We start from the raw sequence: 16821 nt of genomic DNA on the forward strand, positions 1-16821 counted from the left end.
GCAAGCTTAAAACATTTGTAGAATATAAACAGAGCACTCTGCTTCTCTTTACAGCTCCTCACTCCACCAGGGCTGTTTGGCACTTTCTGATAGTGAGCAAATGTGATGTATGTACTGCAGCAGTCATACAGACAACTGGATGGTCCAAAAGTTGGCCGACCTATTACTGGCTGAGGTTTTAGTAGAGTTGTGGCTGAACCACATAAAAATATATCATTAATTTTAATCTCCCCAATCCATTATAATGTTATGTTGGAATGTTGTTAAAGAGGGTCAAAATGTTTCAACCCAGTTTGTTTTGCAGATTCTGTATAGCAGCTTTAATATAGAGAGAACACAACTTCCAGATTGTATGAATAAAATCAGTTTTTTTCTTTTTGTCAGTTTAACAGTTTCTGTTGTGCCTGCCACTGCTCCCTGTCTGTTTTCTTACCTGTTTCTTCCTCACCTTGTACTTTCTCCTTACGTTCTCCTCTTTCCTCTCTCCCTCTTTGGACTGACAATCATACACAAATAGAATTTATTCAATTAGATGAAAAATTACATTAATATGAAAAAAATACTATTAAGATCACTAACAAAAAGTCCTCTCTCAGTGTACTTTCAACCAAAAGGCAAATAACTAAACCACACGAACATCTAATAAAGGATATAAATATTGAAACACTGATCCAACATTATTCTTGATTTACAGATCATTTGATTTTACACTTTTACCTGAATGGGGCTCCTTTTAAAAAAAAAAAACTTCCTTATATCCATTATGAACCTGGCTGTCTCTCTGTACACAAACACACACACAACAGGAGTAATGGGCATCCAGTCAGTTAGCTAGTAAGTATCCATTTCAAACAGGACAGTGGTAACAACAGCAGGCTACGAACAATTGTAAGTTTTAGCTTTTAAATAGGCTGTATACATTTCAATGGGAGCAACAGGACGGTCAAATGGCGCTGATTTTACTACAGAGTAGGACAGATTGTAGGGTAGCAAACATAATCGGAAAACACGTTTTCAACAATGCAGGTCACCTGGTGTAATGTTTTTCAGCTAAAAAGAAACATGCTCTGACTCCTACCTAACTATATAAAGAGTAACATGCAGCTGATATGTCCTGTCTTAAGCCAGGCACTCACACCTCCGCTCTGCTGCGTCTCAGCCACCATCGCTCTGGCACAAAGGGCACCAGAGCCAGAGCAGGGGAGAGGCGAGCTGGAACAAACCATTTTGGGAGAGGGCATATCTATACTTTTGTTGTTAAAATATTACATCTCAACCAAGTACAGTACTGTATGCTTTTCATATTTTTTGTAGTGTGTCACACAAACAGCAAATATTGTCAAAAAAGTAATAAATCTTTGGGGGTGCTTTGCACAGCACGCCGAAGTTGTGTTTTTAAATCGTGCTCTATTTGGATTGGATTACACATTAAAAAAATGTGCAACCAAAAACTGTTTTTGTTCAGCTTTAGTACAATAAAAATAAAATATAACACAAACACAAAATGAAGGAGAGATGACAAAAACAACGGGAGAAAGAAAGGACAGGAAGGAGGAGAAAAAAGATTTCGGCACACTGGGCTAAACTATTCGTTTTAGGGAAACATTGCAATGAAAAATGTGAGTATTGATGAGACAATAGAGAATGTTATATTACACTGTATGAGGAAGAAGCAAGAAAACTGATTGAAAGCCTAAATGGATTTAATCTTAAACTAGATTTCATTGATTGACTTAGAAATAAATCAGGAAGCAAAAGTTATCAGGCCATATTTAATTATCTTGGACAAACGCATTTGTGTGACATGTGGATCCACACTCCATACCAGTTGGTGGCGGTATTTCACCAATTCGTTGTTTGTCAACAGCCAAGAAGAAGGAGCAGCAGGCGTCTCCTGCGCTGCTGGGAGCAGGAAGTTGAACAACGACAACAAAGGCTGTGTTAGTTGAAATAATAATATATTTAATACTGGTAGATATGGTTTTTGTCTCCCCTCTGGTTTTGCCTTAAGTGAGGTAAGTGTCCGGTTCTGAAGAACTAGCTTGTTGTATTGTCGCTGACACTGGGACGTTTTCGCCTGTTGTTAGCTTAGCATCCATTTACTACGTTGGATCATCTGTTTTCATTTCACCGTTAGTTGAATTGTGTACTTGATCCAGTCACGACTGTGTTCTGATGCGGTGTTATAGCTGTCAGTGCAAAAGCAACACTAGCTTTTGTTGTGTTGCATTAACGTTAGGCGGCGGCATTAGGACCACAGAAGCCATTTAACAGTGTCTGCCAATGAAGTACTGTCATTTGGAAATGGCTTTCTATCCCTGCGACAGAGCAGAGTTTAGTCCGCTTCTTGCTCTGTGACAGCTCCAGCGCCCCTTCGTCCGGATGGGATAACCGGAAGAAAATAATGGACGTGACATTCACGTGCATGTGATGTGTCAGGATTAGACTTTACCTTCAATAATTGCACAGCATTGTTGGTTTTATAAACAGGACCTTGAAATCTGTATGTGTCTTCACAAGTGGAATACCATCTTAGACCCGCAGCATACAGTCCCCAAAACCAGTGGCTAACTACCTTCCTTTTATCGCAAATTCTTGAAAAAGTAGTTGCTAAACAGCCAACTGATCATCTGCAGAGGAATCGCTTATTTGAAGCGTTTCAGTCAAGTTTCAGAGCTCATCACAGAAACAGAAACAGAGTTAGAGAAGGATACAGATGATCTTGTTATGGCCTACAGCGTTCAAAATGTTATTACAGTGATAAGAGCATCTGTAGATCAGATTGAATTAGGTTGAATTACTGGCACACGATGGTGCTAAACATGTTCAAAAAACTTACTTCTTAAATCCAGACAGTGTGAAAATTCCTGCCAGGTTTTAGATGCTTTATGGTGTAAATTAGCCTTTATACACGTAGTGTTTAATGTCCACAATAATCAAGGTATCTAAACCAGTCATGAGTGTTAAAGTTTGTAAAGCAAAGCATTGCTACATAAAGATCAGCCCTTTCGATATTTCTCTCTTTAAGCAGGTCCTCGTGTGGAAACCTTTGGACACACCTGACACCTTATTTGCTGAGCAGGACTATGGAGGAAACAAGCAGGGAGGCAGTTGCCACTGCAGTGCAGCGTGTGGCAGGGATGCTGCAGAGGTCAGATCAGCTGGATAAAGTGGAGCAATACAGAAGAAGAGAAGCCCGTAAAAAGGCGTCAGTGGAAGCGCGGCTCAAGGTGATGTTTCCTCTGTGTGTACTGTTGTTGTTATCTTAGCAATGTCTACTATTTAATTCAATAACAGCTAAGATAAAGGTATGCTTTTTTATAGAGAATGTATTCATTAGTAATCTACACAGTAGATGGATACACGTTAAACAAGAAAGCAAAGCATTTGTATATAGCACAAGGTTATTAAGTCCCAGTAATTCAACAATGATGCTGAACATGAATGTTTCCTGGTGGTCCTTGATGTTCTTCAGGCAGCCATTCAGTCCCAGTTGGATGGTGTTCGGACTGGACTGACCCAGCTGCACAGTGCTCTGCTAGATGTCAAAGATATCCAGAGTTCATTGGCTGATGTCAGTAAAGACTGGAGGCAGAGCATTAACACCATTGAAAACCTAAAAGATGTCAAGGATGCTGTAGTTCAGCACAGCCAGCTGGCTGCTGCTGTGGAAAACCTAAAAAATATCTTCTCTGGTAAGTTTAGCTGAACCTAAAAACTTCAATCTAAAAGATGCCAACAATATTCTGTTACTATAGAAACCTTATCTGCTCTTGGTTTTTACTGGCATGGGTGTCTTTTTCCTTTGCTTTGTGTCTAGTGCCAGAGATAGTGGGAGAGACACAGCAGCTGATAGAGCAGGCAGAGCTGCTGCAGGCCCACAGGAAGCTGATGGAGCTGGAGTGTTCACGTGATGACCTCATGTATGAGCAGTACCGTATGGACAGCAGGAACACCAGTGACATGCATCTCATTTCCATCTACTTTGAAGATGTAAGCGAACATAGCAAAGTCGATGCAGAGAGTTGGACCAGTGGCAGCCTTGCCCCTAAAAATATAGCTTGGAACAAAATCCATCACAAAATACAACAAACGTTACAAATAAGTTTGCTCAGACTACCTGTGTGGTTGCGCGCACGTGCCTGCTAGAATACATTTGGTGGTCAAACTCCATTACAGTGTGCTTAAAGTTCATGCAAATAATATGCATGTGGAATAGATGCAAAGCCGAGTTCCAGTTGTCACTTGGAATTGTCCTCTTGGGTACAAGTTCGTGCATCCCGGTCAACTGGCAGTACCTGCCTTGTTTAAGAATTTGATTGGACAAGTCAGTGTCATTCACACACAGTGCAGGTGCTTTTGTCATTTGAAAACTCTGAATGTTGAAAGCATTGAAAAGGCATAAAAGAGCTACGTCTGAAAAAAGTGAATAAAAATCTCCGATAGTAAAAGTGTTTAAAAAAATACAGTTTATGAGTAAAAAATCGTTTGACTGGCTTCATGAAGGGACACCAATGCCTTAAACTTGTTCATTCTTTTTTTTTTTAACCTTTATTTAACCAGACAAAAAAATCCTGTGATTAAAAATATGGCCTGGTTCAACACAGGTAGTTGTAGAGAAGCCGCTCAAAAAGCTTTCGCTCTATCTGTTCTCTTCCAGGTTCAGGGACTGTCAGACGAGCTGGCTAAACAATTATGGATGGTACTGCAGCGGTCCATGGTAACAGTTCGTCGTGACCCCACCATGCTGGTGTCAGTAGTTCGTATCATTGAGCGGGAGGAGAAGATTGATCGGCGTATGGTTGACCGAAAAAAGCAGACTGGGTTCATCCCGCCTGGGCGGCCCAAAAAGTGGAAGGACAAGATGTTTGAGGTCAGAACAGGATAATACTTTGTAAATACTGAGAGAAAAAACAATTTCAAAGGGTCTGAAAACTCTCCACATCTTTTTAAGTACCTGCCAACTCTTCTTAAATCGTATCAGTCATTGTGTTTGTGAGTACTTATCCAAAACTTGTTTACATTTAATTTGCCTTTGCTTTTATTTTCATTTTCTTCATAAAATATTTCAGTCTTTGTATTTCTGACCATGTGGTTAGTATTCTGTCAGCTGTAGGACTGGTGTATGTCTACAGTGATCTCCATCCACTTATGGAGACCCCTTTGACTCATTTAAACCTGTGTTTGCACTCATGGTTGACGCAGCCACAAAGCCAGTGAGCATTTATGAAGCCTTTGGTGGATTCTGTTGCAGGTGTTGGAGGGTACAGTCAGCACCCGCATTGAGGGCACACAAGCAGTCACAAGAGAGGCTGATAAAATGTGGCTGGTTCGTCTTCTAGAAATAACCAGGAAATATGTTCTGGATGATCTGATTGTTGTCAAAAATCTCATGGTGCAGTGTTTCCCTCCACACTACAACACATTCAACAGGTCAGACATATCATTTCTTGTAAGAGTGTGAAGTCGCAGTTATGTTAAATGTCTATAAATGTCTTTCAGTCCCAACAATCCTCAGCTTATTTGTACATCACTAAAAAACTGAAGATCTGCAGATCTATCAAACTGTTTCCATAGTGAGGTAAAGGGCTTTGTACATTTAGTAGCCCCCCGCCAGGACTACATGTGAAAATGAGTCTGGCTAAATCTGGTATATTTAAGTGCTCGTGTTCATTCGTATGCATTGTCCTTTTTAAATAAACACGAGTCAACGATATATTCTACATATATGCTTTTGTGTGTCGTATTCACAGACGTGCTCACCCACATGTGCACCCTGTATGCGTGTTTCAGGTTTTTCCGTCTTTACCATAATGCTGTGTCCATGCGTGTCAAAGAACTGGCCTCTGAGGACTTGGAGGCTAATGAGATTGTGTCTCTTCTGACGTGGGTCCTCAACACATATAAGAGGTACACACACAAAGCACACTTTGTGAGTCTTTGCTTGGAAGCATGTATGTAAACTGACCTAACCCTGGGGCATCTTACTACTGCTGAGCAAAACTCATGAGGAATCTGCAGGTGTGACAGATGTACTGTTATACAACGAGTGTGTGTGTTTGTCCCAGCGTGGAGATGATGGGCCATCCAGAGCTCTGTTCAGAGTGTGACATCCACCAGCTGGAGCCTTTGCTGCCGCGAGAGGTGGTGGACGACCTGCTCAGCAAATATGTGAAGACCTTTACAGTAAGTTGCTACCAGGAACTCTCTGGATTGTCTCATTCAAGTTATTGTGCCTGTAATTATTTATACAGTATATTGTGCAGTTTAAGTTCTCATGCAATTAAAAACTGTGAGTGCTGCACTACAGTAGGCCGGCTCCTTGAACATCCAACTGCAAAAGAAACCAACTCCTCATGTCCTCATATCTGTAACTTGTAATGTCAGCATCTCATTAAAAATGACAAACAACAGAAATCAAGTCAATTCCTGTTTCTGTTTGACGTTCATGTCTTTAGTCTAATATAACAGGCTGGCTGCGCAAGGCCCTGGAAACGGATAAGAAAGACTGGCAAAAGGACACAGAGCCTGAGGCTGATCAAGACGGATACTATCAGACCACACTGCCGGCCATCGTCTTTCAGGTAACACGCAGCTCCCCCGTGAGGAGTGAGCCCGTACAGAGCTGTAAGATTTTCAGCCGTGTTGATAACACGCCTCGTGTGAATGTTCTCAGCCAGATGATGTCCGCACTGTTTTTTTTAACTTGGCGTCAACACTCATATTACAGACCACGCCTGTTTTTTCAATAGCATTACTAGCTACCTCTTTAAAATGTAACAAGCCAAGTAACTATTTTAATTAGTTTAACTGCACTTGATTATTTGTAAAAATGTTTCAACAGTAGCAGAGGATCCTTTACAGGTTCCACACGTTCTGTTAGGTTGGTGTCTTTTGATATTGCACCATTTTTATTCCTGTAAACATTTGTCTCTGCTTATTCACTGGCATGCTCACCTGCCTCAGCCTGGGTCACTGCTGCAGTAATGCACTTTGGTTGGCAGAGAAGAGGCAGAGCACAGAAAGGAGGAGATAGTTTTATACGACTGTAATTAAACTTGGTTATGTTTAACTAGTTACTCTCCAACACTGCTCATTGTTAAAAGCAGTTTATTTTCACTGCGCTTGATGAAGAAAAAATGAGATCTAAAGCGTGGGGGAAGTATCGGGGTCACACTGATCAGGTCATGGAGACTTTTCAGGCACAGTGTTAGACTGAAGCTGTCCCTCACTGACTGCAGTTTGAAGGATTTGCTGTGACATTCAGTGTACTGTGTGATGTCTGCTACGTTGTACTTGCTTCTTGAAAGTGCTCCTCTGATTCTGTCTCGACTCCTCAGATGTTTGAGCAGAACCTACAAGTTGCTGCACAGATTGATGGAGATTTCAAAGAAAAGGTTCTGAAGCTTTGCCTGAAACAAATGAACACTTTCCTCCTCAGGTATTTCTGTCATACGCTTTTTTAACTTTTCTTGTAACAGTTCAAGAAAAATGTCAGTGATTTTGAATTTTATGAAGGTGTCATTTAAACCACAGCTTTATGATAAGCTCCTCCTGGAGTAGTGAGTTGCAGGCCTTGATTTTCATGCTCAGACATATGCAAACCCTAGCGCTGTGCAAACAAACTTGTATTTTCCTGCAGCTATTTCCTTGTGTGCACCACTTTTTTCACGAGGACTTAATAGTTCCACTGAGGTGTACACTAAGGGACAACTCACTGCATGTAGTTACACTGACAAATACCTTTATTTCCATTCTGGTGCTGCAGGTAAAATCATTCACCAGCAACTTTAATGAACTGACGCTGCACAGCACTATATACTAATGGCCCTTTAGCACTCTTATTCCATCTGCTGTCTTTTTGCGCACCCTCACATCACAGTTTCACACAACATAACCATTGTTTAAAATGTGTGCGAGAATTATTAGTCTGCATTTCCTAGTGTTGACTTATTGTGAGACTGACAGATTGAAACAATTCACACAGTTCTCTGAAAAACTGTGGAGCAGTTAAAACCAGCGTGATGAGGCTTCGTCATTAATCATTGAATAGAAGCTGTTAAACATTTGAGAGAATCCGGATCACTGTGATGAATAAACCTGTTGTGATGTGAATCCGGTTCTAATTGTTTCTGTTCTCACTTCATTGGGAAGTGTGCTACAAGTGCATCTTGCAACATTGGGCCCAAAATGAACACCCTCAACGTGGTTCATAAAAGTCCCCGGTTCTCCAAATTAAAAGTAGCTAATAATCAATAGTAATTGCATCCATTTAGAGAGCAAGTAAGAGAACAAACTACGGGAACATCTTTACCAGTAACTATGTGTGTTTTGTTTGCAGGTACAGGGAGGAGGCGGTGAGCTACAAAGAAGAGCACCTGAGAGACAGGCAGCTGCCTCAGTGCTATGTGCAGTATATGATAGCCATCATTAACAACTGCCAGACATTTAAGTGAGTTGTAATTTCATTCATGAACTAGTGTTAACATATTATCCAAATAAGAGGTGGATTACTCTAATTCACCCCATCAGCCATAACAGACTGATGGGGTATTGTCATCAGCTCGCTGGGCGGGCAGGCGCTTGGCACGAACACCTAAGATTGTGACACCACAGGTGCATCTACGAATGATCTCAGACAAGTTCAAATCACACTGGCTGGCAGTGTGCTGGCAAAGATTGTTGAAGATTTCTGTTTTTACCTGTGCTTGATACAGTAAGAGCTCAGCGACACTGAGCTCAAGCTGTGCAAAGCTGTGATGTGCTGAGATCTTAATGAAGGCAAATCACTTTCATCAGCTGCTCCTGTTTGTTACACACATCCTGGTGCACAAGAGACAGCAGCGGCTAACAGAAGGGACAAAGTGTGTCAAGTTTTCAAAATAAAAGCCCTCAGTTTCCTAATAGAAGGAAAATGTGCTTCAGACACTTTTGGATTTTCAAAATATAAGCCCTTAGTGTTATACAGGAAGTTATTTTATTGACCACAGGTATGTGTTGATTTTCAAAATAAAAGCAATGGGACAGTCATTATAAGAATTTCACAGGATTGTCCCTTTTTCATAACAAAGGCCTCTGCTTATTGGTTGATGCTGTGAAATGTTCAGTATAAGCCACTGTCAGCAATGTGTGCCGTCCTCCGTCACTCTTTATGAACTGCAGTCAGCTGGAAGATGTTGCATCATGTTTTTTATTGTTGCACAGGTTTTACCCAAATTCATGCTTTACTGCTATTACATTTAGCAATGACTGTACTGTTTAAACAGTTATAAGGTTATATGTCCTTGTATTATTTATTATGTTTTAATTCGTTTTCAAAACTTTGCATGCTGTTTTTTTTCGCATCACAAATTCAGAAGTGGTGTTCTGGAAGTTATGGTGAGAAAACATGCAAAAATATGCCAATATTAATATAAGCCACTAGGGTGTGATGTGTTCTGTAAACACAGGCTGGTGAAAGCGGCTCACCGCTGATGCTGTCTGTCAGTGAAACTGATTTATGGCTCAGTCATGTTATGAAGATTCATTTGTAAACAGTCCCATCTGTCACTCAGGGAGTCCATCAACAGTCTGAAGAGGAAGTACTCTCAGTCATCAGAGCCCACTGACAGTGATGCTGCCATAGAGAGGACGCTCAATGAGGTGGCAAAGGAGGGTTGTCAGTTCCTGTTAGATGAAGTTTTCCTTGATCTTGAGGTAAAAAAACAAAGTATATTTTTAATAATACTATAGTTACTACATGTTTATATCTTGTTTGTTGTATTTCTAGTTTCATTTTCTATTAAAAAAAACAAAACTCTGGTCTGATATTGTAATCAGATTTTTATTAAATATATTATAAAAGGATGCCAGTCGTGTTCATTGCACGGAGCCTGAAAGTAGTGTTTGACTGTTTGGGTGGTCCAGAAAACACGCCTGTCACGTTCAGTCCACGGCTTTCAGAGGAAGTACTTTCTCTAGTCTTGCAGCAAAGCATTTAGCTACTATTTTGGTGTCCACTTCAAAGGAATATAGGTGTTTATAATCACATTTAAATCCATTATATATTTCCTGTTGATCAATAAGAGACAAATGAATCTGCTGTATATTAGGTGTTGTTGCTTCGAGGGTCTTTGAGCGAGTAAATGAGCAGCCTGCTCTCCTTGCTCACACATTGTAACAATAACAACACAAAAACTTTACAGATTTATCAGCTGAAAGTGAGTCGAGGGTGCAGTTGAGTTCCAGCTGTTTCACAGGAACTTGTGAAACCTCTTAAACTGAGGATTTATTTTAGCATTACGAATGAATGATAAGAATTTCCTCTGATGTTTAAATACTGATTACAAATTATTCTCTCATTGCATTTTCCAGAGTCACTTGAACGAACTGCTGACCAGGAAGTGGCTGACAGGCTCTCATGCTGTGGATACCATCTGTGTGACGGTGGAGGACTATTTCAATGACTTCAACAAGATTAAGAAACCTTTCAATCAGGTAGAAGTTTTGCAAACAGCCGTAGAGTCCAGTGAAATTGAATAACGATGTTTTCAGCATGTAGGTCTGAGCTGTTTGCGTAGCTTCCACAGCTGTAGTGTAACTCTACTCTGAGGACTAACCTGCTCTATGTGCTGTGTGCAGGAGATGACGAGTGAGGCCCTGCGCAGGGTGGTAGTCGAGTACATTAAAGCAGTGATGCAAAAGAGGATCACTTTTAAAAACCCTGACGAGAGAAAGGAGGGAGCTGAAAGGATGATGAAGGAAGCTGATCAGTTCAAGTTCCTCTTTAGAAAATTGGCTGCGGTAAGTTCACATGTGTGCAGTGCTCTTTGGTATGGAAATATGTGGACAGTGTGTGCTTCTTCTCTCATTTTGATAATTACGGCTTGTAGCTCATGAAAATCAAAAATCCAGGATCTCGAGTGACTACAATGTTTCAGATTAATCAAAACAATGAACTACAATAATGTCTGACTTCCTAAAATATATTTCAAATGTATATTAATTTAACATAATACCTCATTCATTTTTATATTGACCTAAATGAGCTCAGACTTGACTCTTTCAAGTTTTGTTTTCGTGTGGATTTTCTACCCTAACTCTAATTGATGTACTGTGAAGAGTTTAACAGCCAAGCAGATGATACACACGATCCTCACACAGCAGCACATGAAAATATTCTTGGTTCTCTTTTGTTTTTTAACCATGTAGGGTGAGGACACGGACTGGCTTTGTGGTGCCATCACTGCTATTGCAGAAGTGTTCAAGCTGACTGACCCCACATTGCTGTTCCTGGAGGTCTCCACGCTGGTGTCTAAATATCCTGATATCAGGTACACAGACACATGCTAACGCTGGCTAGCATTCCAGCTGTTGCCAGCATCATTCCCATATTTTCAGCATGGTACTTTAGACATACAGTGGGGCAAAAAAGTATTTAGTCAGCCACCGATTGTGCAAGTTCCCCCACTTAAAATGATGACAGAGGTCAGTAATTTGCACCAGAGGTACACTTCAACTGTGAGAGACAGAATGTGAAAAAAAAAATCCATGAATCCACATGGTAGGATTTGTAAAGAATTTATTCGTAAATTAGGGTGGAAAATAAGTATTTGGTCACCTCAAACAAGGAAAATCTCACAGACCTGTAACGTCTTCTGTAAGAAGCTTTTCTGTCCCCCACTCGTTACCTGTATGAATGGCACCTGTTTGAACTCATCATCTGTATAAAAGACACCTGTCCACAGCCTCAAACAGTCAGACTCCAAACAGGTGCCATTCATACAGGTAACGAGTGGCCAAGACCAAAGAGCTTTCGAAGGACACCAGGAAAAGTATTGTAGACCTGCACCAGACTGGGAAGAGTGAATCTACAATAGGCAAGCAGCTTGGTGTGAAAAAATCAACTGTGGGAGCAATCATCAGAAAATGGAAGACATACAAGACCACTGATAATCTCCCTCGATCTGGGGCTCCACGCAAGATCTCATCCCGTGGGGTCAAAATGATCATGAGAACGGTGAGCAAAGATCCCAGAACCACACGGGGGGACCTGGTGAATGACCTGCAGAGAGCTGGGACCAAAGTAACAAAGGTCACCATCAGTAACACACTACAACGGCAGGGAATCAAATCCCGCAGTGCCAGACGTGTTCCGCTGCTGAAGCCAGTGCATGTCCAGGCCCGTCTGAAGTTTGCCAGAGAGCACATGGATGATACAGCAGAGGATTGGGAGAATGTCATGTGGTCAGATGAAACCAAAGTAGAACTTTTTGGTATAAACTCAACTCGTCGTGTTTGGAGGAAGAAGAATACTGAGTTGCATCCCAAGAACACCATACCTACTGTGAAGCATGGGGGTGGAAACATCATGCTATGGGGCTGTTTTTCTGCCAAGGGGACAGGACGACTGATCCGTGTTAAGGACAGAATGAATGGGGCCATGTATCGTGAGATTTTGAGCCAAAACCTCCTTCCATCAGTGAGAACTTTGAAGATGAAACGAGGCTGGGTCTTCCAACATGACAATGATCCAAAACACACCGCCCGGGCAACAAAGGAGTGGCTCCGTAAGAAGCATTTGAAAGTCCTGGAGTGGCCTAGCCAGTCTCCAGACCTCAACCCCATAGAAAATCTGTGGCGGGAGTTGAAAGTCCGTGTTGCTCGGCGACAGCCCCAAAACATCACTGCTCTCGAGAAGATCTGCATGGAGGAATGGGCCAAAATACCAGCTACAGTGTGTGCAAACCTGGTAAAGACCTATAGTAAACGTTTGACCTCTGTTATTGCCAACAAAGGTTATGTTACAAAGTATTGAGTTGTATTTTTGTTATTGACCAAATACTTATTTTCCACCCTGATTTACCAATAAATTCTTTACAAATCCTACCATGTGGATTCATGGATTTTTTTTCACATTCTGTCTCTCACAGTTGAAGTGTACCTCTGGTGCAAACTACTGACCTCTGTCATCATTTTAGGTGGGGGAACTTGCACAATTGGTGGCTGACTAAATACTTTTTTGCCCCACTGTATACAAGAACTGAAATGATGGGATCGTTTTTTATATGGCACATTTACACTAAACATTTTTTTCTCTCACATTGCTGCTTTCATGGTCATTTGAGGAAATAGCATAAGCTTTAATTGCAGTAGTTACCCTGAAAAAACCTACACAAATAGTGTCACCAGTCAGATCTGAGTTTGAATAAAAGACATTAGGTTGCTTTTCCTTAAAATAAGGTTTTTACCCACCACAATACATTTCTACTGTAGCTGCACAGTGTCACATGACATTCGTGGCCAAGGAGTGGCTGACAATAATTAACAGTTAAAAAAAAAAAAAGCTGTGAAGTCTGCTAGTAAAATGAAACGGGACAGTTTGCACAGAGAGTACTTCCTGCTCTCAGAGACTGATATAGATGTAACGCTGGATTTATCTGGAAGTATTGAACGTGTCATCAAAGTACTTATTGTTAGGTGTGTGTTTAGTGTAGGAGTAATGCAACATACTCACATTCATATAGTATTTATTCGTTTTTAAGCTTAACCAACACTTTATTCTATATATCTACCTCACATCCATGCATGCCTTTAGACTGAGGGAGGATGTAGTCAGAGGAAACCACACGCTCACAGGGAGAACATAGAAAGGCCCCAGCCAGGGTTCAAGACACTTTTGCTGCGACAGTGCAGCCATTAGACCACCACGAGTGATGACCCAAACACGGGCTGCAGGAAACAGACTTAAAAGAAAGACTCCGTGGCAGTTATAGGGAACCACAATGGAGATCCAGAACTGGTGCTGGGAACCAGGGCAAAGAAATCAAGCAGCTTCTAACAAACTTATAGTGGATTACAGAGGTGTGGACTCGAGTCACATGACTTGGACTCGAGTCAGACTCGAGTCATTAATTTTATGACTTTAGACTTGACTTGAAAAAATGTTCTAAGACTTGTGACTTGACTTGGACTTTTACACCAATGACTTGGGACTTGAATTGGACTTGAACCGGTTTACTTGAAAAGACTTGATATTTTACCCCAAATATAAAATTTAACATGCATATTATATAGAGATTGAAAATGTGACGTCATTCACGGGTAGAACCGCAAAGGATTCTGGGAACTCGTGGCAAGCGGTACTAGGCTTTCAATTAAAATCAGTTATACAGCGATAAAAAGAAACACAAAAATGTCAAGAAGCTGTTGTATTATTAACTGCAATAGCCGGTCGCATGACAGCCACGGGAAGCCGACGGGTAAAGAGATCGGTTGTTATCGGATTACGTCGTTGAAGAGAAATTGTTCGAGCCATGTTTCCGAAGTAACAAAGAGGCGACGGGTGTCCTGGATTGCAGCCATTCTAAGACCAAATATAACGTCCCAGAACACTCCAGCTCACAGGTTAGTCTGCTCCAAGCATTTACACAAAGGTCAGTCTGCTGTTGTAGTTAATGCGTCATTTTCATAACATAATTGGTGATATAGGTTACAAGCAAGTCTGGCGCTGAACAGAAATTGTCGCGCTATGCTCCTTTATTTATTGTGCATAAATAGTGAATTGTCCTGACACAATATTGCGTTTCGCTTCTGTTATTATGGTACATTGACAAAAACATATACTTTTATTCACAGGATAAAACAGGTTTTTTGTATCACTAATTGCCCAGTACGATTACAGCATACAATATTATTGTCACTGCTACATTTCTGTGATGCTACCAGAAATTATTTCCACTACTAATTAATTACCGTTGAGCTCAAAGGTCCTATTAATAAACGGTTAAGGAATGTGTATTTATGACGACAATTTGTGAGACTGGTAAACTTATGATACGTACGATGGTCTTTCGTTCTACACGGTGCATTTCAAGGTCCTGTACCCATCCGTCGGTAAACTGTACCTGGGCTTGTTGCAGTGACCGGAAGTTACTAAACTTCATGAGTGTATGCACTCACTCCAAGAACCGTATGATTATAAATATGCATATAAATATGCTACGATGAGATAGCTGACTTCATCTAACTAGCAAATGTTGTCCAGGCTACGTTGGTGATGCAGTTTTTTTTAATATGTATGATATTTTTGTCATGCGATTTTAAAGCTGGTCCTACAACCGCATCCAAGAATAACATGCAGCTTATCTCAGAACTGTCGGTGAAAATTATTCTTGGAGCTAGGTTTAATTGAGCTGCATTTTAAAGAGGTGCAATTTTACAATTTGTGTATATTTTCTAAGTTCACTATTTTGTCATGTGTTGAGAAAAACACAGATTTTAAAATTACATGGTCTAATATTTACATTTAGCATAACTGCAACATTATTTTTTCTTTTTTTTTTTTAAAGACTCGAAAGGACTTGAAATTCAAAGTTTCAGACTTGTGACTTGACTCGGACTTTTACACCAGTGACTTGAGACTCGACTCTGACTTGCCTGACATTACTTGAGACTTGACTTGAGACTTGAGGATAAAGACTTGAGACTTACTTGAGACTTGCAAAACAATGACTTGGTCCCACCTCTGGTGGATTAAATATTCAAGTGTTTGCCTCTCGTGTGCAGGTATAGTTTTTTCATTTGATACATTTTAGTTATCAGTTTTATTGTTCCCAATGCTGTGTGTTTACTGATTTGGAGCTTTAAGTGCACATTAAGCACTAAGTGTATAAAGCTCATTTACTGAGCCCTGCTCTCCAAACCTGACAGAGCTGTAACAGTGTCTGTGTAGCTGGATTTAAGAAGTGCTTACATTTCTGAGTGTTTGGCGCCATCTTCTGTCAGTACACAAGGTTACATCACCAGGTTATAAACTTTTATTTATAAAAGTTTATAACCTTTATAAAATTTTATAAAGGTTATAAACTTTGTTTCTTAAACCCAGCTTCACAGACAGAATCACATCTTTGAGAGCAGAGCTCCATGGTGTAAGTTCGCCTTTGTACATGTAGTGCTTCATGTCCACTTTGAAATGCTTCTGGTTAAAGTGCTCTTTGGAAGGAAGACATACAAAGTTAAAACATGAACTGATTAATATTCCACTCTGACTCCAGGTGGGAACTTGGTCCTGACGTCGCAGCGTTAGAAACGAGAGTTTTTCATGCAATCTGTTTACACATCTTGATGAGGGCGTGCACGCTGAATCGTGTTGGTGTTCTTTCTGTTAAGCATGACCGTGCCATGAGAAAAAAGCTTTTCAGACTTAGTTTAAAAAGAGAGTGCCTCAACTAATGTTGAAGTGTGCCTGATCACCGAGTGAGCCGTGACAGTGCTACCAAGGCCATCAACACCACGCGGAATACAGCATGTGTCTATAATGAGTTTGCCTATACGTGGCTGAGGTTGTTTGTCCCTCCGGCTCTCTGTAGGGAGGAGCACATCCAGGCGCTGCTTGCTGTGCGTGGTGATGCCAGCAGGGAGATGCGGCAGATGATCATCGGAACGCTCAGCGAGAATAAAGTGTCACATTCTGGTGTCACACAGTCCATTTTTAAAGACGTCGCTGTGCCCACCATTGCCATGACGACCATGACTACAATGACCTCCATGGCAACCTCAAAGCTGCTAAAATAAAGCCTATTTCCATGTCCAGCTCCTTCGGTCACACTAGCATAACAAAGGATACTTTATTTTTCACTGGTTCTTGCAGCCTGTTTTCTGTATTTACTCATTTTGTTCCTTCTTTCCTGATCACATGCCTGCTTAAACAAATACAATTTGTATTGTATAAATGGACTGCATCACAAGACTTTATGTCCTCTCCTTTTACTGAACTTCCCTGTGTTACTCTGTTTCTTGTCAGTCATGTTTCTTTACCTTAGCTGTCCCCTGACTTGTGTA

The 16821-nt window shown here is 40.8% G+C and overlaps 1 protein-coding gene across 2 annotated transcripts; it reads left to right on the forward strand.

Annotated features, from left to right (window-relative positions):
- Nucleotides 1-1855: 1855 nt before the first annotated feature.
- exoc3 (exocyst complex component 3) lies at nt 1856-16729 on the forward strand. Of its 2 annotated transcripts, none has more exons than XM_026150355.2 (16): nt 1856-2015; nt 3029-3230; nt 3476-3695; nt 3821-3993; nt 4661-4873; nt 5255-5433; nt 5794-5910; nt 6069-6186; nt 6459-6584; nt 7341-7441; nt 8342-8452; nt 9555-9696; nt 10354-10476; nt 10621-10782; nt 11191-11312; nt 16350-16729. In XM_026150355.2, the coding sequence occupies exons 2-16, from the start codon at nt 3087-3089 to the stop codon at nt 16552-16554; spliced, it is 2256 nt and encodes a 751-aa protein (XP_026006140.1). In that variant the 5' UTR covers nt 1856-2015; nt 3029-3086; the 3' UTR covers nt 16555-16729. The 2 variants fall into 2 exon arrangements, with proteins under 2 accessions (XP_026006140.1, XP_026006141.1); XM_026150356.2 differs by having other exon boundaries at nt 1874-2015; nt 3032-3230.
- Nucleotides 16730-16821: the final 92 nt, after the last annotated feature.

This window comes from Astatotilapia calliptera, chromosome 18 (assembly GCF_964374335.1).
Source record: "Astatotilapia calliptera chromosome 18, fAstCal68.1, whole genome shotgun sequence".
Lineage (NCBI taxonomy): Eukaryota > Metazoa > Chordata > Actinopteri > Cichliformes > Cichlidae > Astatotilapia > Astatotilapia calliptera.